This window comes from Acipenser ruthenus, chromosome 3 (genome assembly GCF_902713425.1).
Source record: "Acipenser ruthenus chromosome 3, fAciRut3.2 maternal haplotype, whole genome shotgun sequence".
Lineage (NCBI taxonomy): Eukaryota > Metazoa > Chordata > Actinopteri > Acipenseriformes > Acipenseridae > Acipenser > Acipenser ruthenus.
Window position 1 is genome coordinate 92,213,375 of NC_081191.1, and position 27,298 is coordinate 92,240,672.

Consider the following 27,298-nt stretch of genomic DNA (forward strand, 5'->3'; position numbering starts at 1 on the left):
CAGATATGAACCGTTGTGATTTGAACTTGTGTTGAAACTCATTCCAGTCATTGGCTGCTGCAAACTGAAATGAGTGACAACCCCAATCTGTTGATCCCCTGCATTGGAACAAACAGTTTACTAGTATTTCTATAGGTCCAATAGTACTTTAATAAAATGTTTGCTAAACTACATTCCAGAGGGTAAACAGCAACAATGTACAGCAACCCCCGCTAGACTGATTGTATTGGTCAGTGTATTTTGAGTTATTTTTAGCACTTTTCTGTGAAAGGGAGAGTAATTAAGCTGTGTATTACCTGGTCTAGAATGAGAATGTGCAATCATTGTTCCACTTCATTTTTGATCATGTATAAAGTAACCTATTGAATGTTAACATACTCAAAGGAAATGTAATCTATGATATATTATAGTATTTATAGGGTAGCTTTCACAGTGTATGCATTGTAAAGGACACTAACACTGTCGAAAGGTAGCAGCTAGTTATGTAATCCTAACATTACAGGATCAATCAATGCTTAATATGCAACCATTTGTGAATTTCAAAGACTCATTACTCATTTAAGATTATGGAATTGGCTTTTGTTAGCGCTAGCTTTTTGAATAATAGGCTACTGTCTGCGTGCTGTGAATGTCATACTATGGGTTACAGTACCATTTAGAATTGTAATGATAACATTTTTGTGCAATGTCAACTGTACTGTATTTATGTAAAATTTGCTAATAATAATGTATTACTAATGTAATGCAAAGAAACAAAAAGCCAATGCAAATGTCTCTCTCCTTCACTCACAAAGTGGAGGGTCTGTTACTGGTAATTTACAGAGATCAATATTTACTGTGATTTTACAATGGAGTAACACAACTTGTCTTGCCAAGGGACAACAGCCATTTCATCCTTCAAACAGCCAGTCTCATAAGGACAACTTTGTACTTTCAACAAGCGCTGTTACTATGACATCAGAGTTACACACACTCATGCATTACAAGCACAGTATGGTAAACACCATTGAGTGTTAGCATTCTGTGTCTAAATGTCAGCAGAGTTGAGTCAAGGGGCAACTTTCATTACTTACATCTTGTGTCAACACCAGTCCATAGAGGCACCAGCGCCTTCTAATTAGCTTTGAGGATAGCTATGCTTTTTCTTCTGAAATTGAAGAAGGAATCTATGAGAAAGACCTAGGAGTTTATGTTGACTCAGAAATGTCATCATCTAGACAATGTGGGGAAGCCATAAAAAAGGCCAACAAGATGCTCAGATATATTGTGAAAAGTGTTGAATTTAAATCAAGGGAAGTAATTTTAAAACTTTGCAATGCATTAGTAAGACCTCACCTAGAATAGTGTGTTCAGTTCTGATCAAAGGATATTGCTGCTCTTGAAAGAGTGCAAAGAAGAGCGACCAGAATTATCCCGGGTTTAAAAGACATGTCGTATGCAGACAGGCTCAAAGAATTGAATCTATTCAGTCTTGAACAAAGAAGACTACGCAGTGATCTGATCCAAGCATTCAAAATTCTAAAAAGTATTGACAATGTCGGCCCAGGGGACTTTTTCGACCTGTTAAAATAAACAAGGACCAGGGGTCACAAATGGAGATTAGATAAAGGGGCATTCAGAACAGAAAATATTTGGGGCCTTTTAAAGAATGCTTTGTGGCAACAGTTTTTCTTTGCGGTTCAACCTCAGATGAATATGTAGTTATGTGGAGTACTGGTTAGGGCACTGGACTCTTGACCGGAGGGTTGTGGGTTCAATCCCCAGTGGGGGACACTGCTGTTGTACCCTTGAGCAAGGTACTTTACCTAGATTGCTCCAGTAAAAACCCAACTGTATAAATGGGCAATTGTATGTAAAAAAAAATAATGTGAAATAATGTATAATGTGATATCTTGTTACAATTGTAAGTCGTCCTGGATAAGGGCTTCTGCTAAGAAATGAAGAATAATAATAAATTTGCAAAAATGGCAGACAGCGAAATACAAAAATGGCTCTTACAGTATGTGTGTGTGTTTTTATTTTTTAACCCAATACCTCCTAATGTCAGACAGACATATCCGGTTTAGTGAGGGACTACTCCTGTATGATTATGAAAAGCTTTTTGATAGAAACACATTTTTTATTTAGGGGTGAAGGTGGGGGCCTGTGACAAAGTGTCTGAGTGGATACAGGTGCAGGAGTGATGCAGTGCGTGAATGAAACAGACAGAGATGATTGTAATCCGGTTTGGAAAGGATTTTATTCATGGTTTCCAGGTCTGAAGACCAAACAATAATCCCCTGGCAATACACACCAATGTGTAAGGCACGTGGTAAATAACAATAGGATTGCAGCCCCAAATAATAAACAATAATATCCGTCCCACAATAATACAAGCAAGGTCACCAGTCCTGGGTGCATGCAGTAGTGCTCCTGGTGGGTGATACAAGTTTATTTCGTGACAGTGGTGAAGTGTTGTTCCAGCTTTGTGCTGGCCCAAGGCGACAGCTCCGGAAACGTGTTAGCCGTCTGGTAATTCACAAACAAGACAATTACTAACAGACACAAAAACAAACAAAACACTCACAAAACTGTTACGTTCTCTGGAGTCTCTCACAGTCCTTCTTGTTTAGAATACAAAACCAAAGCGAAGGACCAGATTACGATTCTCCGTACCCTTTTATGCTGTCACACATGACCCCTTGGTAAACGAGTGCAACCGCCCCTCCAATCTGCGGCTGCCACCTCATTTACCTTTCGGGTCAATGCGTTATTGCAACAGAGTCTCACCCCCTTCCAGACTGGCTGACTTCCCTTGAACCCTGGGAAAGAACTGTCAGACCAGCCTGTCCAGGGAACTCTGTTCTCGCTGCTAGCGCCCTCACAGGTCGGGAGGGAGATTTACAATCAAGAATCATTGTATTTCTGTCACAGGGCCCTACTATAGATTCGGTTGGGATTAAACTGCCTTTCATTTATTTATATTATAACACGGCCGTACTCACTGAAGTTCGTTTGTCCCTATAAATGAAACCCAGCACACAGGAACTTGAAGTTTAGTGCTGAAGCGCACTTTTAATAATTCATAATAAACAAAAATGAAAATAAAACCTAGCTCTTTTCGAGCACTAACTACACACACACTATTTCTTATTTGGGTGTGCTTTCACTACTGATGACAGTTTATTAGAGTAAATACTTTTGAGAATCTAGCCCAGTGTGTACTTGGGTGACAGTTTTCAAATCTCAGCGATTTGGTAACCATTGAATACTGTGCAATAAAGCATATGAGAAGTGTAATGAAAGCAACATCAAACAAAGGAAACTAAAATAATAAATTAACCAACTGAATCTTGCAACAGGCCAGTTAAAAACACAACCTGAAAGCTGAAAGCACGGAGATGCATTGTGATTCATCAGATAATGTTTTTTTTTTTAACACAAGTGTGGTCTGTAACTTGCTGCTGCGTTGCTTTCAATATTGTTGCTATATATACAATTTATTTGACCTGGCATCTGTTTTGTGTCTGCATTGAAGTAGAAGCTAAATCTGCAATGGACAAAATACTGTAAATATTTTTTTTTTCAGAATCTGTTCTATCAAGATACAGAATTTAAATATTTGACTTACACTGTAAAAAGAATATCAGTTTTGTTTATTGTGTTCCATGACTGGTCTGGTTCTAGTCAGGAAGTCTCATAGAATCATTGTGCTGGTGTGGGAGGGTCAGTTGCAAAGCATTAAGCACCTCCTGCATACTGATGTCCCAAATGTTTTTTTTTTCCCTTAATACTCCCTAAGACTTTAAGTCATGTTATTTGCTTCTGGAACACAATTCTCTTGAGTAAATAAAATATGGGACAGCTTATAACTGTGAGCAAAAGCTTAGCTTTTTAAGGTTTAATGAGTGCACAGAATGACACTAAAAAATCCTCATTTAGGTCAACAGGATTTGAACAGTTACCATGTTTATATGGACGGCTGTAGTTAACACTTGTATCCTGGCTTAGCAAAATACTGTATGACCTTTGTAAATGAGAACGCACCTGATTAAATACAGAATTGAGTAATAGTATTGTGAAATATGTATGCTGTCCAGGAGAAATATCGCCATAAAGAACCTGCAAAAGCCAGGGCAATTATGTCAAATTACAGTTTTGTTTTTAAAACATAAGAACATAAGAAAGTTTACAAACGAGAGGAGGCCATTCAGCCCATCTTGCTCGTTTGGTTGTTAGTAGCTTATTGATCCCAGAATCTCATCAAGCAGCTTCTTGAAGGATCCCATTTTATACCTATGATTTTGCAGTAGAACTAGGAGTGGGTCCTGTGTGCACGTATCTCTGTATATATCAAGGATTCTATTACAGCACATAAATAAAGATTTCTGTCCAAATCAGAATATCAATTGCTTGTAAAATACTTCAAGTACTTATTGTAGGTGTGGAGTGTGTATTCTGTAGTCTAACAACACATCATTGATTCCACATGTTACAAAGATATCAAGTAAAAGAGGTAATAAAGTCTGTAAGTTACTACTTCCATTCTCAATTCATGTTAATCAATGGTTATGAGAGAGCTAGGGGGCTCTGGTTATGAGAGCTACAGGGCTCTGGTTATCAATGGTTATGAGAGCTAAGGGGCTCTGGTTATCAATGGTTATGAGAGCTAGGGGGCTCTGGTTATCAATGGTTATGGGAGCTAGGGGGCTCTGGTTATCAATGGTTATGAGAGCTACAGGGCTCTGGTTATCAATGGTTATGAGAGCTAAGGGGCTCTGGTTATCAATGGTTATGAGAGTTACAGGGCTCTGGTTATCTTGTTCTAAATAACATTGTGTTCTGCAGGGCTTTAGCCTTGCATCATGCCCCGCTGATCTTTTCCAGAAAGCATTTAATGTTGTTTTCAATAGTTTGCTGTTTCTATACGTGCTCAAACAATGCATGGGGCTTCGCAGGTGTTGTGATGTGCAAGACAAATCCTCCGTCATCTACTTGCAATTATGTCTGCTCTTCAAAAAAAAAAAAGTCCAAAGCACTGGTAAAAAGAAAACAGTTTCCTAATACCCTGTAATTAAATGGTTAAACCCAAAGCTTTCAGCCCATTTTATTTCCACTACTTGCCATACTAATTCATTCAGATGTTATTTAATTGATCAGTATTGCCTAGCTTCCAAGACAGTTCCAAAAAAAACAAAACAGAAACAACAGTGAGTCGTTTCAGCTGTAATTTTACATTTGACAATCACAATAAACATTTTCCAGGAACTGCAGATGGCCCATTGATGTGTTTGTACTATGTAGAAAATCACTCTCTGTGTTTGTTAAATCTTAGCAAGGGAGCTTTTCTGAGTTGTTAGAGCTTTTGAGAACCATCTCTGTATTGTTTGTATGTTGACAGACCACAAGCTATGGCTGAAGTACTGTGTGTTTTAGTTTCTTGAACCAGTACTATGCTGCCCACTTACTGTACTGGCAAAGTGTTGGAGAGAGGATCCTAGTTGCAGCGTAACAAAGGATGACCAGCTCTTTAGGATCAGCAGCTAAACTAGATCAAGTTTAGTGTGGATTGCAGTGGCCTGCAAATGTACAGTACAGTATTTTACAGCAGACAGTATGCATTGTGTAGAATGGTGAATTCCACTGACTTTTAAGACAGGTCATATTCGTTTAAGTCCTGTTAATGTAAAGGGAATTAAATGGAAAAGAACAAGGAGAATTGTATTAACTATGTAAACAAGAGGAAAATAATGTGGTCTAGTTATATTTGCACTACACACACAGAAAATGTTTCTTTGAAATGTCTGTGATCCTTGTTCCCATGATCAATTTAACGTGTTTCACATGAGCAGATCAGCTAAACTAACTGAACTGGATTTAGTGATTTTCTACACTGCAAATGGGACTCAATGTGTTCAGTTCTTTGTTATTTTCCAGTCCTGAAGTTAGTCTGCTTGAAGTGGACTAAACCAGTGCTCTGCTGCAATTCAACTAGTATGTTTTGCATAAGGTTGACTCATTTATAAGGATGTATTTTATTCACAATTATCACAGATTTCATGATGTTGGGATGTTGTCAGTGTTTGTTATTGCAGTAGTGGAGCTAGGTAAATGAAATACTATGCAAAGCAGCCATTATCTAGCGTTCCCTTTTGAAGGTGACAATCTGAGCAATTCAGTTTATTCTCTTTATTTGTTCTGATAGCTCTGTAACCGCTGATATGAATTCTCTTATCTCTTCTGATAGCTCTGTATGAGCCGCTGATATGAATTCTCTTTATGTCTTCTGATAGCTCTGTATGAGCCGCTGATATGAATTCTCTTTATGTCTTCTGATAGCTCTGTATGAGCCGCTGATATGGATTCTCTTTATCTCTTCTGATAGCTCTGTATGAGCCGCTGATATGAATTCTCTTTATGTCTTCTGATAGCTCTGTATGAGCCGCTGATATGAATTCTCTTTATCTCTTCTGATAGCTCTGTATGAGCCACTGATATGAATTCTCTTTATCTCTTCTGATAGCTCTGTATGAGCCGCTGATATGAATTCTCTTTATCTCTTCTGATAGCTCTGTATGAGCCGCTGATATGAATTCTCTTTATCTCTTCTGATAGCTCTGTATGAGCCGCTGATATGAATTCTCTTTATCTCTTCTGATAGCTCTGTATGAGCCGCTGATATGAATTCTCTTTATCTCTTCTGATAGCTCTGTATGAGCCACTGATATGAATTCTCTTTATCTCTTCTGATAGCTCTGTATGAGCCGCTGATATGAATTCTCTATGTCTTCTGATAGCTCTGTATGAGCCGCTGATATGAATTCTCTTTATGTCTTCTGATAGCTCTGTATGAGCCGCTGATATGAATTCTCTTTATGTCTTCTGATAGCTCTGTATGAGCCGCTGATATGAATTCTCTTTATCTCTTCTGATAGCTCTGTATGAGCCGCTGATATGAATTTTCTTTATCTCTTCTGATAGCTCTGTATGAGCCGCTGATATGAATTCTCTTTATCTCTTCTGATAGCTCTGTATGAGCCGCTGATATGGATTCTCTTTATCTCTTCTGATAGCTCTGTATGAGCCGCTGATATGAATTCTCTTTATCTCTTCTGATAGCTCTGTATGAGCCGCTGATATGAATTCTCTTTATCTCTTCTGATAGCTCTGTATGAGCCGCTGATATGAATTCTCTTTATCTCTTCTGATAGCTCTGTATGAGCCGCTGATATGAATTCTCTTTATCTCTTCTGATAGCTCTGTATGAGCCGCTGATATGAATTCTCTTTATCTCTTCTGATAGCTCTGTATGAGCCGCTGATATGAATTATCTTTATCTCTTTTGATAGCTCTGTATTGAGAACAGCAAGAAGACCTCAGATTTCCATGGCATCATATATATAAGGGCTGAGCAAACATTGTGCCAAGAAGCAAGTTGACTTTATTAGGAGTTCACCAGTAACCTGACAAAATAAACATTAAAACACCATATGCTTGTTTTTGCTTATGATCTCAAATATTGTACTAGATATTACATCAATTGCAAGTGTTCATCAAATATATATATATATATATATATATATATATATATATATATATATATATATATATATATATATATATAAACTATGATCCTCATGTTTAAAGTCCTGACAAAAGAACAAAAGTTGTCTTTCTAGGAAGGGGTGCCACTGAAGTGGTTCACTGTGCTCTCATTGTTCTCCCTCTGAATAATATGAATAATATGAAATTTGAGCTGCCATAAGATGTTTTTAAACCTCGACTCCTCGCTTTTGCAATGATAAAAGGTTTATGAAAACATCCACATTTAAAAACCTTCCCAAGCTGTAGCTGAGTTATTTGGTTCCATTCCAGAGCCCCTAGTTTGTAAAAGCTTTTTTCGGGGTCAATGATATTTAATATGCCAAGTCAACAACTACATGGTCCAATTCATGACCATTAAACTCAACATTCCTAACTCTAGTCATGTGACACAGATCATCCTTTTCACAGCTGAAGTAACCTCAGCATGTCCCATTCCCTATTAAACCAGTTATCAAGACAGGACTTTATTTCATTCTCTACCCGGACAATAATGGGAACGTTTTGTTTTCAATGTGCATGTGTCATGACAATAGAAGTTTCTTCCCCTCGCTCGAATGAGCACCTTATGCATTTGCCAGTGATGCGTACTGATATATTTGTATTCTGTCTTATTGAAAAAATGTGAACCTCTGCGAATACACTGTACTGGAATTACAGTGCAAAAAAAAGCAGAATCAGTCAAAAGATACAGCACCCTCACTGCTTATTACACAAAGCGTTCCACATCAATCTGAAAGGAAAAATGTCTTTACATCCTTACCTCTCTTCTACTAAAGGCATAGAATATACAACACACTAATGATTTTCCTTCACAATGTAGTTTATTTTGTAGTTCAATCACCCTAAAAAACTACAAAAAAACGTATCACCTGGCATTGGTTTCTTTGGTGAGATAAAATGTGTTAATTAGAAGAATGCAATGTTTTTCAAGGCAGATGACCATGACCAGATTGAGCATGCTGAAACCCTTGGGTGTAGGAAATGTGTAAAGCTGTATATTGTTGCCTCATAGGTAACGTCACGCGGAGCTGCACTAAGCAAGGCTGGGCTGACATGCATCCTGTCTCCTATGCTGTGGCTTGTGGCTATGATGTCAACACTTCTGCTATGGAAGAGGTTTGTAAAGTTTGTTATCTGTGTGGCTCTGCAGTGTATGACTGGAAAGGTCTCACCTACCCCAGCATTCTAAGCAGGTTTTCAGCTGAATGCACGCCCTGTGGTTCCTAAATAACATACAGATGGAATGTTCAGATTGGAACATGTTAGTAAAAAATATCCCATAAAAGCAATTTCATATGCAAGTTGTGCAGACATGTGGTCATCTATCAGTGATCAGGAATTAAGTTCTGCCGTCACTTCATCTATCAGTGATCAGGAAAGGGCTTTTAGTTCTGCCCTCACTTCATCTATCAGTGATCATGAAAGGGCTTTTAGTTCTGCCCTCACTTCATCTGTTGGTGATCAGGGAAGGGCTTTTAGTTCTGCCCTCACCTCATCTATCAGTGATCAGGAAAGGGCTTTTAGTTCTGCCCTCACTTCATCTATCAGTGATCAGGAAAGGGCTTTTAGTTCTGCCCTCACCTCATCTATCAGTGATCAGGAAATGGTTTTTAGTTCTGCCCTCACTTCATCTATCGGTGATCAGGAAAGGGCTTTTAGTTCTGCCCTCACTTCATATGATGATATGTTGATGAAGTTGAACTCTGGGCTGGCAGTTTTACTAAAACTATGACATTTTAATATTTAGGAGCAGATTCTCAAACTGTATACTCCAAATCGTCATTAGTGCATTTTTGGAGGATCCATACAGTTATATTACAAATAGGTAACAACTTACCTACAAGGCCTAAATGAAACATCAGAGTTATTGGGTGCTTTTCTTTCCTTTCTTAGTAAAAAGCATCTAGTCCTTATTGCAGTTTGTCTCCAGTTCCAGTCCATACATTAGGAATCACATCAGAATAAGAGATGGGATACAGTGTGTTCCCTGTGTTACACTGCATAACGAAAAATTATAGCTAAAACAAACAAAAGAAAAGTTTCTGAAAGCTGTAAAGCAGAGCCTTATTTTTACATGGAAAGCAGAATAGTTCAGTTTGTGACAGGAACATGCTTGGAAAGGGAGTCACCCTCTGGATGTGTAAAGAAGGCTTGAGAACAGCAACCGAATGACAGGGAAGGTGATAATTCACTGTTCACACGAGAGACGTGATTTCTGACTTTGTGATGTCGTTAAGATTTGTTTCTGGCTTGGGGCCAGACTGCAGTTGTAGATACTGTTGACTCTCAGTGTATTACAAAGCATTATATTTTTACCATGACTGCGTCTTGGCTATCATTTTTATGCTCATACGTCACACTATGTACCATATTAAACATGGCAGTATTGTTGTACTGTTAATACATTATTTAATATTATTTACTATGTGCTGTGATTCTTTTTCCTAGACCCAGTTCTTTGGGACAGTGAAGATTGGCTACACTGTTGGACACAGCTTGTCTCTAATTTCCCTCACTGTAGCCATGATCATTCTATGTGTATTCAGGTAAGGACTGTACTCATGATCATTCTATGTGTATTCAGGTAAGGACTGAGGAGTTGACAGCATTGTATTTTGTAATATTCTTTACAGTGGATATTTGTTTCATCTGATTCATTTAAAAGCGTGGATCTCTCCTGAAGGCATACAGTGCTAATTGCACAAGATGCTTAAACCCTGTTTGAAATTCTAATTAAAAAAAGAATCCTTGAATAGTACATGAATCAGTGACTGCGTACCCGAACACACTGAGAAATCCACAGAGAATTGTAGCTGGGTTGTTTAAACATGTACATTAACAATAAAGTGGTATGTACTAGAGTTCGAGGACTTCAAGCTTGTGTACGAGAGTTATATCAACACTGGTAATCTGTAAAGAGACCTCAGCTTTCAGCCCTGGTCTGGTCATTTGTACTGTGCTAATGCTCCCAAATACACAGACGTTCACAGCCCTGTAACCTTTAATGACAAAACAGCATGTACTGTATGTTACAAAGCATAAGTGCAAAATATTTCAAAATGTCATTCTGTGGTGCGTTTCTTATTTCTTTCTAGGAAATTGCACTGCACAAGAAACTACATACATATGCACCTGTTCATGTCCTTCATTTTGAGGGCCGTTGCTGTCTTTGTAAAGGATGTGGTTCTTTTTGAAAGCGGAGAATCTGATCACTGCTTTGTTGGTTCAGTAAGTTAATTTTATTAACCTTCTATTTTAGAAGAACTTTTTCAATGTTAAAAATAAAACGGCATACTGCATACAGCGTACAGCAGCACAAATCCTTAATTCTAGCCTATGCTTTATTGTTTCAATTTATATAGCCATAATTATCACATTTTTTTTATAATTAACCCATATTTAATGTTTTAATAACCCTAAGTACAGTGTGTGCGACGTTATTTTTGTTCCACTACACTGTACATAAGAGCAGGTTGATTTATGTTTTTCATTCTATATTTTGAGCTGTTGCCTGTCTGTTAGATCACTGACTTTCATACAACCCTGGTCACATTGCATTCTGGGTATGTCTGCTATAGACAAGCCTACCTCATTGCAGACGTGCGCTTCAACACATTGCATTCTGGGTATGTCTGCTATAGACAAGCTCTTTGAGGAGAGGAAGTTTGCCCTCCTTATCACTGTCCTCCCTCTTTGAGACTGCCTGTGCTAATTGTGCTGAATTTATCAGGCATGCTTTATTTCCATGGATACTCTATATTGTTGTAGAATTTCATGTCTTAACTGTTTAATACCATATTGTCTGCAACTATTCCAGCAAAACATGTCCTTTATCCACCACTCCGTGTCTTTTAGAAAGCTCAGTTTGAGCGCACCTTTTATATTACACGCAATGTATTGCTTCTGTTTTTGTGGGTTTTTTTCAATTAAATCTGGCCCTGTAGCTTACAAACCCTGAAACATTAATGAGTCAATTATGGGCTTAGTTTTGATTTTGATTATAGTTTGCTTCTTTGTGGCAAGCAGTGTTTAATGACTGCTTCTGCCAGTGTGCAGTGTGCCACTGTAATTGCTTTGTGCCCCATCACAGCTTTCATCTACAGTCAGAAGAAGTAAACAAAAAGGGTTGTAAAGTAACAGTCTTATCTGAGACTGTTTAACTCTGTTACTGTTTCAGATGTTACGAGCTTCACACAAGTAAGTAAGCAGTTCAACTGGCACTTAAACACAGTTGTAAGTTATCAGTCATCACGTTGGACTCCATTGGTTTACAATGTGGTTCAGCTGAGTGGGTTTTACTTTATGTTTCTATGGAGGGTGATTCACAGTAGTGGAAAGTTTGTATTAATTTCCAGCTGATTCTGCAATACAATAGCATTGAACAGCTGCTGTTTTAAAGTCTACACTAAACTTGGCAAACAAACATTATGTTTGGTGACTAATTTAAAAAGAAAAATGAAAATATGAATATTTTTAAAATATTTGTATCATTTGAGTTTTAAGGCCATGAAGCACCAGAAAAACTTTTCTAGGAAAGCAACATTTTCAAGAAAAAGTTTCTGAAATGAAAATTCATGTGAGGTTATTGTTTGATTTTTTCACATGGGGGAAAAACCAATGAAATACCATAACTAGTTTCTTGAAAGGTTCCCAGAAAATGTTGCCTGGAGGTCTGTAGCCATTACAATACACTTCAAGCTGTATAATGCAAACCAATCTAAACCCTTTTCAGGAACAGTGGCTTGAAACCTGTTTCCAGGAGACCGAAATACCTAGTTTTTGCTGTGTCAAACTCCCCTGGTGTGCCACGCAGTGGCCTGAAACCTAGTCTCCTGAAACCAAGTTCTAAGCCACAAAGTGGCTTCGTGTTCCCTCAGCATCAGACAGCACTCTATTGGAAACAGTTACTGGCCAGTAAATCTACAGTACGAATGTGGTAATAAGTTCAGCAGGTATTGTAACCAGAAACAGCCAAGGCAGAAGTGTTTTCAGGACAATAGTGCTTTTTAATCACATGGATCTGAGTCCAAGAGTAGTTATACCTTGGTATCAGGTGCAAACCAATGGATTTGATCGAGTCAATGCAATGGATTTGATCTAGAGTCAATGCAATGGATTTGATCTAGAGTCAATGCAATGGGTTTGATCTAGAGTCAGTGCAATGGGTTTGATCTAGAGTCAATGCAATGGGTTTGATCTAGAGTCAATGCAATGGGTTTAATCTAGAGTCAATGCAATGGGTTCGATCTAGAGTCAATGCAATGGATTCGATCTGGAGTCAATGCAATGGATTCAATCTAGAGTCAATGCAATGGGTTTGATCTAGAGTCAATGCAATGGATTCGATCTAGAGTCAATACAATGGATTTGACTTTTGTATGACTCGGTTTTCACAAAAGTAGCACAAAGTAACACAAAGTAACACAAAGTAGCCTTTAACGGAAACAGCGTTTAAACACAGGTCAAAGTTATTATTGTTTTTATGCATTTGGTGGGAAATTAACACTTTTAAACTGTGCTGAAGTGGTGAGTGGATGATATTGTACCGGTACATTTAATAAAGAAAACAAAATAAGAATTTGTAATTCAAGTGATTTAACTTACATTATTCAAGTGATTAACTTACTGTATTCAAGGTCATTCACCCTGTCACAGATATGCAAACCAGATATCATTGCATTTGAATTTGAAATAGTGATAAATATAGCAGTATATAGTATTTAGTAGAACGTTATTTATATAGATGGGTCTAGGATGAATTTCATTGTATTAGTATTACTGAGAGAGCTACCCAGCCCTTAAATACTGATGTTCAACACATCAGATACTCTGGGTTATTGTATTTATTATTGCATTACTTTTTATATGAAAGTGGTTTGATATTGCTTGTTTAAAACACAGGAAGGAGGCCTATTGTTTACACTAATGGGCGCTCATTGGCAGATAATGACCTGAAATGCTGCATCTTATGCTGGGTTTATAATATGAGATTAAGCATTAGCTCTAACCACTTGTAAAATTTCGTTCCACATATTAAGACAGACAACCCTTATAAAATGTTATCATAGTAAAAGCATGGCAAAGTGTAACAGATCATAGTGAAAGCTTGGTAAATGATAGGTAAGCATTGTAAAGCTCATAGAGGTATGATCATATTTATATTAAAAAACATCGCAAACCATGGTAAACCTTGGTAAATGCACAGCATAACCAAGTCCCTGTGTAAATCGTGATTTCACAGGCTGCGCAGAAATTGTGAAATTACCCCAATACCGTGATTTTTAAAATATTTTAGATCTTTATATCTGTAAAGCTAGAGAACTTTCTGATCTTGTGTTACAAGATCTAACTATATGTGATCATTTCTTAATTACTGCAAAAATTAATTTTCCTTTTTTCAAACAACCTAAACAAACTAAGGAAATTACTTACCGTACAAAGAGTCTTTTAGATCCAGTGGTCTTTAATGATTGTCTTGCCTCTTCACCATTAGTAAATGTAGTACCGAGTAATGTTGATGATGCCGTGGCACTTTACAATTTGACCTTGACAAACACAATTAACTATATTGCCCCACTTAAAACTGGAATTATTAAAATAAGACGTTCTACTCCTTGGTTCAATGATGAGCTTAGGGCTCTAACAACAACTGGTAGAAAACTGAAGCGCCAGTGGAAGCGATCGGGTCTTGTTGTTCACAAAGAAATGTGGAAAAAACACCTTCTTGATTACAGATTACAATTCTGCCAGGTCTAATTAGTATTTTTCTATTATAACTGAGGGGCAGGGAAACCCTAGAGTATTAATTCAAACATTCAGCTTATAACATCAACATGTGATGCAGGTACTTCAGTATTGGATCCTGATAACTTTGCTAATTTCTTCACTGACAAGATTGTTACAATAAGGAATTCTCTTCTAGTGAAGATTTAACTGATATGGGCATCGAGACCATAGTAGCTCCACATAAACTTGCGCATTTTGCTACAACTGATATTACTGATGTTTTAGATATTATCAATAAAGCTCGTTCCACCTCGTGTTCTCTTGATCCTTGGCTGACTAACATTCTCCGTCATTGTGCAGATACGCTTACTCCTGTGATTTGTAATATTGTGAATCTCTCCCTAAAAACTGGAACTGCTCCATATAGTTGGCAATTGTAAAACCAGTACTTAAAATCTACATTGGATCCTGATGTCTTCTCTAATTATCGTCCCATTTCTAATTTACCTTTCCTTGAAAAAATTCTTGGAAAAGGTTGTTGTTGCTCAGTTGTCTGCATATCTCTCTGCTAATAATCTCTTTGACAAATTTCAATCAGGCTTTTGGAAACAACATAGTAATAATAATAATAATAATAATAATAATAATAATAATAATAATAATAATAATAATAATAATAACCTTTATTTATAGAGCGCCTTTCATACACAGTGGTTCAAAGCACTTTGCAGACAGTTAAAAACAGAGTAGTATATTTTAAAAATACAATAAAAATTAGAATAAAATACAAATACAAATAAGCTTAAAAAGTGGAAATTAAAAGGCTAAGTTATAAAGATGTGCCTTGAGCTTTGACTTTTCCAGGGAGGAAGCACTTTTAACTGACTCGGGCAGGGAGTTCCAGAGTCGAGGGGCTTGAACACAAAAGGCTACTTCTCTCTTCCTCTTTAGACTCACCCTTGGAACACAGAGAAGGGCACAACTAACAGACCTCAATACCCGTTGAGGCTCATAGGGAGTCAACATCTCTGTCAAATAATCTGGAGCCACCCCATTTAGAGCTTTATATGGTAACATTAAAATCTTAAAATCAATCCTGTATGTTACTGGGAGCCAGTGCAGAGATGCCAGCACAGGAGTGTTGTGTGCTGTCTTTTTTGTTTTAGTTAAAACTCTAGCAGCTGCATTCTGCACAAGCTGCAACTGAGACATAATGTGGCTAGTGAGTCCGGCAAAGAGGGAATCACAATATTCTAATCTAGAAGAAATAAAAGCATGGACTCATTTTTCAGCATCAGTAAACATAATAAAATATCTGATTTTAACAATATTTCTAAGATGGTAAAAAGATAATTTTGTAATTTTTTTTAATGTGTGACTCAAAACTTAGTTCAGAATCCAAAATGACACCCAGATTTCTCACTTCAGATTTTAGATGGGGAGTCAGGTCACCCAATTTGACTCCTAACAAGTCTTGTTTCTGAGAACCAACTACTAAGAATTCAGTCTTGTCGGAATTTAACTGTAAGAGTTTTTGGGACATCCACATTTTGATATCAGAACTGCAGTCCAATAGTACAGGTATATTGGAAGTGTCACCAGGTTTCACAGAGATATACAATTGTGTATCATCAGCATAGCAGTGGAAGCTAACATCATGTTTACGAATAACCTTACCCAGGGGCAATATATGTAGAGAAAACAAAACAAGACCAAGGATAGAGCCCTTTGGAACACCACAGGTTATATTTGCCAATTGAGATGAAAACTCTCCCACTGAAACAAAGTATTGTCAATTTGACAGATAGGATCGAAACCACATCAAAACATTTCCTTCAAGTCCCACCCATCTAAAAGAATGTCATGATCCACAGTGTCAAATGCAGCACTGAGATCTAACAAAACCAAGATGGAGATAGCTTTTGAATCTGTATTTATCAACAGGTCATTCGTTACTTTTAATAAGACAGTTTCTGTGCTATGGTAAGAACGGAAACCTGACTGAAATTTTTCAAAAACTTTGTTAGAAATCAGGTGTTCATTTAATTATTTTAGCACTATTTTTTCAAGGACCTTTACAAGAAAAGGCAGATTGGAAATAGGTCTAAAATTATTCAGCACCAAGCTGTCTAGGTTAGGTTTCTTAAGCAAAGGCTCTATTCCAGCAGTTTTAAATTGAACTGGCACTATTACTGTTTCAAGAGAGGTATTTATTATTGCAAGAATATCACTGCACAAGTAATTGAAAACATCCTTAAGGAACCTAGTAGGAATGGGATCTAATGAACTAGTAGCAGATTTAATCTGCATCACAATCATATTTAGTTCCTGTGTTGTAATTAACAAAAAGGAATCCATTGCTGATGCACTTGGCGTATCTGGAATGTATAAGTCAGAACCACGAACAGGGATATGTTTTCTGATAGTGTCTAATTTAGACTGAAAGAAATTAAGAAATGCATTACACCTATCAGTAGATGAATCACAGTGAATGTTGAGGGAAGGATTTGCCAATCTCTCAAATACAGAAAAAAGGACCCAGGAATTGTTCTTCTTTTCCTCAATAAGATTCGAGAAATAGCGACACCTAGCTGACTTTATTGCTTCATTTTAGCTTACTAAATTTTCTTTCATAATGTCATAATGAACTTGTAGTCTCGTGGCTTTCCATTTACACTCCATTTTATGACATTCCCTTTTCATTTGGTGGATAGTATCATTAATCCATGGAGCTTTATGATTTTGTGTGACTAGTCTGGTCTTAAATGGGGCAACAGCATCAAAAGTCAATGCACAAAGATGCTTAAATCTATCAAGCAGCTCAGCTATAGACAAAGACTGTATAGGCACAGGTGAAGCAGAGCTTATTTTCTCCGCAAATGTTCTAGCAGTAAGATAATTAACTGTATGGCTTTTAAAAGTAAGAGTCTCCCTCTTTTTAGGTAAGGGAAGGATTGCTTCAAATAGAATGAGGTAATGATCAGCGACATTAAGATCAATTATAGAGGAGATTTGCACAGTTACACCACGAGTGATTACAAGATCTAAGGTATGGCCATGATTGTGAGTAGACCCAGTTACATGTTACACAAAGTCTAAAGATTCCAATAGCTGTAGAAAGTCAAGAACCCTTAAACCAATCTCTGTGTCAATATGTAGATTAAAATCTCCAATTAAAATAATCCTGTCATAATTAGATGATAGAATAGAGAGATATTCAGCAAATTAGCCCCTTATTACCTTATTAGCAAATTAGCTTTGCCCCAGAAATAATTATTTCTTTGTCCCATTGTTTTAGTTTTATAATCAGCTCTCTGAAATGTGCCTTGAGGATTTCAGATTGTCTCAGCCTTATGTTGTTTGTGCCAGTATGAATAACCACAGTGGTGACCTGGTTATGCTGTTCAACTAACTGGGTTAGTTGATGAGATATGTCATTGCAGTACAGAGTCTGCACTCATCAAAGGTGTTAATGACATCCTGCTGAATGCAGATGAGAGGCTGTTATCAGGGATTGTCTTTTTGGATATATCTGCTGCATTTGACACCATTGATCACACAATTCTTCTTGATCGCCTTGAGAAAACTATTGGCATTACTGGCACAGTACTCTCCTAGGTGCGGTCCTTTTTACAGTGGTTTGCAGAAGTATTCACCCCCCTGCAAAGTTTTCACATTTTGTTGGCACCTGAGCGTACTTCACGACGCTTTCAAATTAGACTTTATATGTAGGATCTACAACAACTACTCCACATTGATTAAGTTAAAAATGCATATTGAATATAAATAAGTAAGATTTACAGAGAAAAACATAAATATGCATTGCATAAATATTCAACCCCTATATAAAGACTTTCAAGCTGCAACTCACAGTGATCCAACAAAGCAACCATGAAGACCAAGGAGCTTTCGAAACAAGTCAGGGATAAAGTGGTAGAGAGGCACAGAGCAGTAGAAGGATACAAAAAAATGTCAAAGGTGCTGATTATCCCTCTCAGCACAGTGAAGTCCATCATTAAGAAGTGGAAGATGCATCATACCACCCAGACACTACCTAGATCAGGTCGCCCTCCCAAACTGAGCAGCCGGGCAAACAGGAGGCTGGTTCGGGATGTCACTCTGAAGCCAACAATGACCTTGAGTTCTGTGTCTGAGATGAGAGTCAGTGTTCACACATCAACAATAAGCCAGTCCCTACACAAAGCTGGCCTGTATGGATGGGTGGCAAGAAAGAAGCCACTACTCAAAAAGACTCATCTTAAAGCACTATGGAGTTTGCGAAAAAGCATGTAGATGATACTGCAGACATGTGGAAATAGGTTTTGTGGTCAGACGAGACAAAAATTGAACTTTTCGGTCTAAATTCCAAGCGTTACGTCTGGCGCGGCCCAACACTGCACATCACCCAGTCAACACCATCCCAACTGTCAAGCATGGTGGTGGCATCATCATGTTATGGGGATGCTTCTCTTCAGCAGGGACTGGGAAGCTTGTCAGGATAGAGGGGAGAATGGATGGTGCAAAGTACAGGCGAAAACCTGTTTGAGTCAGCCAAGACTCTGAAACTGGGGAGGAAATTCACATTTCAGTAGGACAATACCCGAAGCACAAAGCCAAAGCCACACTGGAGTGGTTGAACAAGAAGAGAATTAATGTTCTTGAGGGGCCCAATCAAAGTCCTGACTTGAATCCAATCGAAAATTTATTGCGAGACTTGAAGATTGCAGTCCATCGACGATCCCCAACAAACTTATCTGAACTGGAGCAATTTTCCTGTGAAGAATGGGCAAAACTTTCACCATCCTACTGTGCAAAGCTAGTAGAGACCTATCCAAAAAGACTCATAGCAGTAATTGCTGCAAAAGCTGCTTCTACCAAGTACTGAATAAAGGGGCTGAATACTTATGCAACTAGTAAATTAAATTTTGTACATTTTCTTTGTAAGTTTTGCTGACATTTAACCTCCTCCTCATATAGCAGTGTTGAGTTTAACCACTACAGCTTTGAATAAAAAATATTTGTTTGAAAAACTGTGCATAAATTATTTGTAATTTAACAAAATCTGAAAACTTTGCACGGGGGTGAATACTTCTGCAAACCATTGTAACGTCCCAACATCAATGTGTGTCCTTTGGAGGATCAAAATCGGCTAATTCTCTTGTTGTTTCTGTGGTTCCACAGGGCTCTGTTCTTGGTCATTTGCTTTTTAATTTGTTTTAATTTCCACTCTTATGCCGACGACACACAGATCTATTTTAAAATGAGTCTCTGAGACGTCGGATTCAGTGGCCAAGAGTTGCGTCGCACAGTGAAGAACTTATCTGAAGCAGCAGAGAGGAGCAGCAACTGGCTGTGGTTGAGACGGAAAGATTCTGGCTGGGGATCTCAAGCACAATAGAAAGAAAGAAACTCTGATGTACAGGTAAGTAAGCTGGGCTGAGTTGAGTGGGGGACGGAGGGGGGTGATGCTGGGATGCCAGAATCACCGTCGAGCCCTCTTGAGGTGTTGTGGGCTAGTCGACGAAATGCTGAGGATGGAAGGTGCCCACTTGAAGACCCCAGAGATGTACCCTACTTAGCTCAATCCAGACGGTTGTCATGCTGATGCGCTGGGGAGGCCGCACTGTGGTTGATCCCCGGAACCAGGATCACAGCCATTGTGTGTGCTGATGCGCCAGGGAGGCAAAATAAGCTGATCCCTGGAGCCAGCATTACACTTCAGCCATTAACACCAGACAGAAGAATATCTCCATCATCATATGGAAGGAAACGTAAATGGATGGAGACACATATGGATCACATTAGTTTACTGTAAAGCTACGTCTTAGTTGGTGCTTATCTTGGCGAGAGCCGAGTTCAAATCAGCATGAAGTTTTAACTTCTAGTCTCGTGTAATGGAAATCAAATAATCAGATGATGTGAACGTAAATTCCAGACTATCAACTTGGCTTGAAAGAATAGGGGCATGGATGTCAAAAAATGTTTTGCAGTTAAATGCAAATAAAACTGAGTTTATTTTAATTAACTCTAAAACAGCATTAAATAAAATCCAACAACCAATGACCTTTGGCAGCCCCCCCATTCGCAAGCTGTGATAAGTCTTGGAGTCTTATTTGATTCTTCGCAAGCTGTGATAAGTCTTGGAGTCTTATTTGATTCTTCGCAAGCTGTGATAAGTTTTGGAGTCTTATTTGATTCTACTCTTAGTTTTCAGCATTGCATTTCAACTGTAGTGAAGTCTGCTTATTATCATTTGCGGAATATACCTCAAGTCTGTTTGTATCTTGCAGAATCTGACATAGAAATTTTAATTCATGTGTTTGTTTCATCCCGTCTGGACTACTGTAACACCCTATTGGCTGGTCTACCTTGTAAACTTATCAATCACTTACAGCAGGTTCAGAATTGGAGAGGGTTGAGCAGAGAGTGGTTAGACAAGAAAGCAGAGAGCTGGTGGTGTACTGCCCGCTCAAGGGTTTTAGAGAGGAAGGATAAGAGGGAGACAGGTAGTTCTGGAGGGAGGTGGGGTCGAGGATAGGTTTTTTGAGAAGTGGGTGATAGAGGCTTGTTTGAAGGCAGAGGGAAAGAGGCCAGAGAGGTGTTGAGAAGGGAGGAGATGAAGGGGAGCAGCTTGAAAAAGGTGAGTGTGGAGGGGGTCCAGGGTGCACGTGGTGGGTTTGTGGCCCTGGAGGAGGGAGGAGAAGTCAGAGTCCGAGAGGGGAGAGAAGGAGGAGAAGGGGTTGGATCGGCAGGGGGTGGGGAGGGAGAGGTGTTAAAGAGTTTGTGGATTTCAGAGATTTTAGAGGAGAAGAAAGAGGCAATGTCATCAGAGGAGATAGAGGAGGGAGGAGGAGGGGGGAGAGGGTAGAGAATAGTTTCCAGGGGTTGTTAATGGAGGATTGGATAATAGATTGGAAATAGGAGCATTTAGCAGAGGAGAGAGTAGAGAAGAAGGAGGAAAGGAGGGAGCGGCAGAGGTCTAGGGCAATAGGGAGTTTGGTTCTCTTCCATTTCTTTTCAGCAGAGCTTAGTTTGGTTCTTGCTGAGTGGAGCACAGAGGAGAGCCAGGGTTGGGGAGGGGAGGGGCGGGCAGTTCGGGAGGTGAGGGGACAGAAGGTAGCAGAGTCTACAGAGAGTTGGGAGAAGGAGTCGATAGGAGGGAGGTAAGAGAGAGCGGTGGAGGCAAGGACAGAGGAGAGAGAGAGTGGAGGTGGGAGGTGACAGTGGGGGTAGGTGGAGTTAGGAGAGAGGGGAGAGACAGAAAAAAAGAGGTGAAATAGTGATCAGAGAGGTCCAGAGGGATGACAGAGAGGGTGGAGGGGCAGCAGGCCCTGGAGAAGGTGAGATGACGGACAGCTTTGTGGGTAGGAAGGGATGGAGAGAGAGAGATTATTTGAAGGAGTTTTGGAGAGGAAGTGGGTGGGGTTGGAGAGATGGGTATTGAAATCACCTAACAGGACAGTTGGGGTAGACAGAGAGGGGAGGGAGGAGAGGAGATGGTCGAGTTCATCGAGAAAGTGAGTGAGAGGTCCAGGGGGATGGTGCAGTACAATTAGCAGGAGTTGACAGGGAGAGGTTAGTTGGACAGCGTGAAATTCAAAGGTGTTAACAGAGAGTGAGGAGAGGTCAGAGGGGACAGAAAAGAGTAAGGAGGGAGAGAGGTGAAGACCAGACCACCTCCACGGCCTTATGTTCTTATGAAACCATGGTTGCAATATTAAACTTACATTGAAATACAAAGCAATGAAACCATGGTTACAATATTAAACTTGCAGGAAACAGCTGAGTTGCAGACAGGTGGACGGTTAATGTGGTGTTCTTAGTAGTTTACAGTTTCACACCATTATATTATTTTAGTCCTGTGTAATATTTGCCTTAAAACTGAAACCTTGTATTGGCTATCCTGACAAATGAGAGTAAGAGTTATTTAAAAAAAATGTTTTTCAGTATGCTTTTATGAATAAAATGAAGTTTGATATTCATGAAACTGTTCTAAAAGAATCAAATACTAGGCTACCATAGTCATTCAAAAATACAGACTTGAAAACTCATTCAAGCTTTGTGAATAGGACCCCATATACAACATGCATATGAATTCAGGCAACATAACCATCAATGCATTACATTGTTGTATAATTGTTTTTATTAATCATGGGTTTACTGTATTTAAAGATGACTTAGCATTCTAAATGGATATCATTAATTAATCAAATGGTTATTTTATTGATTCTCAAAGGGTTTATGTTAATGCAATATTTTTCTGTATCTGTATCAAGTGAAGATAGAAGGAGCATCTATATTGGCTATTGCCATTTCAAATTGTGTCGGTTACAGGATAAGCAGGAAGCATTGATCTGTCATGCCAGTGTAGAGTCATCTATCTGGATGTCTGTACCTATTTAACAGCATGTGAGTCTATCATCATATCGTAATGTCAGTGAGAATTGTTAAGTGCTGTATACTGGGGAAGCTATTTTCCTCAGCCTGCTAATTCTATGCAAGTGGACGGCAAAGTCCTTTCCTTTTAGCCTAAGAGGACTGAGTCGTCTGTTTTTTTCAAGCAGCTCTTACCAGGTTTTATTCTCGTTGAAGGTGCAGATATCTTCGAATGGAATGAGCCACATAATAATGTATTTGTTTTAGTTGTTGATTCATAGATTTGGAAGGTTGTTTTAATGGTATATTTATTTTCCAGACACAGACAAATAATCTGCTCCAGAAACTCCAGGATATCCATTTTCCGCTTCCCTTCACTGAAGCGCGGATATTAGTCCGTGTGTCATGCTGCCCGACACTGAACATGTTTTGTCCTTGTCACAAGCTCTTCCAGCTACACAGTGCAATCACTCTTCATACGGAAGTTAATGCAGCAGGTAGAGATCCATTAGGTCGGAAAGAGAGTGCTAGATAGTTAGCTAGCTGTGGAATAATTATCAGGCAGAGGCACAATGCCGCTGATGGGTTTGAACCTGTGCCAACATTTGGCAGTATAGAATAAAATATTTCTGTTTCTAAAGCTCTGGAGCACAAAGCCACTTTTTCAGGAACAGTGGCTTGAAACCTAGTTTGAGGCAACTTTGTTGTATCAAACCCCAAGTCTCCTCTGGTGTGCCGTGCAGTGGCTTGAAACCTAGTCTCCTGAAACCAAGTTCCAAGCCACAAAGTGGCTTTGTCTTCCCTCAGCTTAACGTCTTACTATTTTGCAGGAGATTTGGCAGCCTAAAAGGTAGAAGAGACCTCTGTCATACTGTGCATGCTCACAGCCTGACTGCTGACAGTGAGTACATTTGGACTGGGCATTTTGACTAAGTGTGGCTTAAGTATGATATTTCAGGCAGCTGGAAAGACACAGTTTACAGTTTTGAGAAATTGCTCATACATGTCTTTAGATAGGAAGGTTTTTGTAAAAGGAGACAGTGACTAAAGTCTGAAGTGAAGCAGCTGTTGCTGGGTTGGTAAGTACGTTCCATGTTGATCCCAGCCTGGCTAGATCATTTTTAAAACTACATGGTGCTCAGAACACTCTGGGGTCTGTCATGGAAACCTCTGTTGCTCCTTCCACTGCTCCTGCTTTCCTTGCAAGCTCTCTTTGAAGAGTCAAGCACAGAGCAGAGGAGGAATGCAGTGATCTGTAGTCTGGGGACGGCAGTTTAAGAGACTGCTATTTGTGTTACGCATTATAAGAGAATGGAAGTATAAATGAAATGGTATGGGGACAAGTTCCTCGCTTTGCAGCATAGTGTACAGAACTGGCAGCCACGATATGTACAAACAGGATGTACTGTGGAAAAATATGCAGTCACTAACACTTTCATTCATAAACAAGACATTTCAATTGGCCAAGATTATAGAAGGATGCACATGCATAAGCTTGGAGGATTTAACCTTCATGCTTTACCAATAGGACTTCCTTGACTAATCCCCCAGTGAGATGAATCGGTGGAGCTTTACTTGATTAACTTTATTACTGCCAGGCTGTATTTTTCTTAATTATATTAACTATTAACAACATAGGAACACGACACAAATACAGCTTTAATTTATTTTTAAAATATATATATATATATATATATATATATATATATATATATATATATATATATATATATATATATATATATATATATATATATATCTCTATACCGTATATAATATATTTTTTCCTTAAAACAGCTGAAAACTGTGTGTGAGTCTTCAGCTGATTAACTGTCCAAGATACTAAGAGCATAATAAAAAGCACATTTACACTAATGATCTCCTCTATATGTACAACGCATGTGCATGTTAATGAATGTTTCTTGTCTTATGTACAGCAAGCAATCAGATTTGAATAAAAAAAAGATTATTATCTTTCTTTCATAGCTGCTTCCTGGATATTCTGTCGACCCTATATTGCGAAAGTGATTTATATTGTTTAAACAAGCCTTTCGCACAGTCCCAGTAGTATAGAGCAGCTCCAGGATTGATATAATTGTAGTTGTAACTTCTTTGTGTTGTAACATATTTGTACTATATATATATATATATATGTGTGTGTGTGTGTGTGTGTGTATATATTCAAACACATACATCGTCAGTAATCTCATCAAATTTCCAAAGCAGTACTGTATTCATGATAATTTCATATTAAAAAAGAAAGCGCTGTTTTTAAGTTCCTGGGGCAAAGTTTCAAAGTCAATGTATTTGTCATGTGTCACGTATCACCCACAAAGAAGTCAGTCACCTCTCCCATGGATGAATTGTTCTATTATAAGTTTACAATGAAAAAGACTGGGGTGTGAACAGGCCTGTTGATTCCTTAGCAGTCTGTAAAAGTGCTGCAGGTTTCATCACTGGCCTTTTCCTAAAAGCTTTTACTTTGGCTTCTTTGCTGTTCACAGATTTGAATAAACATTTTGACAGCAGCTCTCCGCAAGATTAGTAAAGGTTTTAGAGACACCCTGCATTTTAACCACTAAAGGAATAAGGACTCTGCTGTTTTAAACTGTGCCCTTAATTCATTATTCTCAAATGCCATGTCTTCAGCATAAGCCTTTTTTATAAACACAGCTAAGTGCACAATGTGTCCAAAAACATAGGCATTAAATAGAGGCTGGATATTGAAGAGTACAGGACTTCAGCTCTTGAGAAGTACAAGGAGGGGCAGCCTTACTGGAGCTTCAGTGGATCTCATCACCTCAGCCTTACTGGAGCCTCAGTAGATCTCGTCACCTCAGCCTTACTGGAGCCTCAGTAGATCTCATCATCTCAGCCTTACTGGAGCTTCAGTAGATCTTATTGCCTCTCCCTTACTGGAGCCTCAGTAGATCTTGTCACCTCAGCCTTACTGGAGCCTCAGTAGATCTCATCATCTCAGCCTTACTGGAGCCTCAGTAGATCTCATCACCTCAGCATTACTGGAGCCTCAGTAGATCTCGTCACCTCAGCCTTACTGGAGCCTCAGTAGATCTCATCATCTCAGCCTTACTGGAGCCTCAGTAGATCTCATCATCTTAGCCTTACTGGAGCCTCAGTAGATCTCATCACCTCAGCATTACTGGAGCCTCAGTAGATCTCATCACCTCAGCCTTACTGGAGCCTCAGTAGATCTCATCATCTCAACCTTACTGGAGCCTCAGTAGATCTCATTGCCTCTCCCTTACTGGAGCCTCAGTAGATCTCGTCACCTCAGCCTTACTGGAGCCTCAGTAAATCTCATCATCTCAACCTTACTGGAGCCTCAGTAGTTCTTATTGCCTCACCCTTACTGGAGCCTCAGTAGATCTCATCACCTCGGCATTACTGGAGCCTCAGTAGATCTCATTGCCTCAGCCTTATTGGAGACTCAGTAGATCTCACTGCCTCAGCATTACTGGAGCCTCAGTAGATCTCATCACCTCAGCCTTACTGGAGCCTCAGTAGATCTCATCACCTCAGCATTACTGGAGCCAGTAGATCTCATCGCCTCAGCATTACTGGAGCCAGTAGATCTCATTGCCTCAGCATTACTGGAACTACTGGAGCCTCAGTAGATCTCATCTCCCTGATGCTGTCAAGACATTCACAATGTCATTTTGTTTGAAATATATGCAAAATAATTAACGCAAAGATAATAGTTCAACTGTATTAACTAGTTTAATTTACTAAATCATAAACTGATTTATCCCGGGTTTAAAAGGCATGTCGTATGCAGACAGGCTAAAAGAATTGAATCTATTCAGTCTTGAACAAAGAAGACTACGTGGCGATCTGATTCAAACATTCAAAATCCTAAAAGTTATAGACAATGTCGACCCAGGGGACTTCTTTGACCTGAAAAAAGAAACAAGCACCAGGGGTCACAAATGGAGATTAGATAAAGGGGCATTTAGAACAGAAAATAGGAGGCACTTTTTTACACAGAGAATTGTGGGAGTCTGGAACCAACTCCCCAGTAATGTTGTTGAAGCTGACACTCTGGGATCCTTCAAGAAGCTGCTTGATGAAATTCTGGTATCAATAAGCTTCTAACAACCAAACGAGCAAGATGGGCTGAATGGCCTCCTCTCGTTTGTAAACTTTCTTATGTTCTTATGTTCTGGACAATACTGTAGATGTGTTTATTTATGATAAAACATTGAAATACATTTTGGTTAAAGGAACAGTTTGATTATGAATGTGATTAGTGGGTGGATTCTCCTTTCAGAAACACAACATAGTTTCCAAAGAAAATGGGCGCTGCCAATTAATCTGCTTTTTGTTAACATTTGAATAGTTTTTAATACCCATTCGTTTGGAGCCTGTTTTCTATTACCAAGCCTTTCAGTGTACCACCAGCCCCCCACGCTCCTTTCTTTTACTTTATGCCCAATTAGTTTTACTTCTACTCATCCTGTGACTCATCTGTGTTTATTTCAAGAAGCGCTTTGACACTGTCCCAACTCCCACAGCGATCAGTCTGCCGCAGGCTGCACACAGGCTAGTTTGTTTGGAGCTTTCTCTGCACAGCTCCTGAATTTAAGATATGAGT

General features: G+C 38.9%; 1 protein-coding gene across 1 annotated transcript in view; it reads left to right on the top strand.

The window, feature by feature from the left end:
* LOC117435667 (vasoactive intestinal polypeptide receptor-like) overlaps positions 1-27,298 on the top strand; it is a 62,975-nt gene that overhangs the window by 14,673 nt on the left and 21,004 nt on the right. The window contains exons 4-6 of the mRNA XM_059018770.1: positions 8,597-8,700; positions 10,033-10,130; positions 10,680-10,812. Coding sequence (XP_058874753.1) covers positions 8,597-8,700; positions 10,033-10,130; positions 10,680-10,812 — 335 coding nt within the window. The remainder of the gene's footprint in view (positions 1-8,596; positions 8,701-10,032; positions 10,131-10,679; positions 10,813-27,298) is intronic.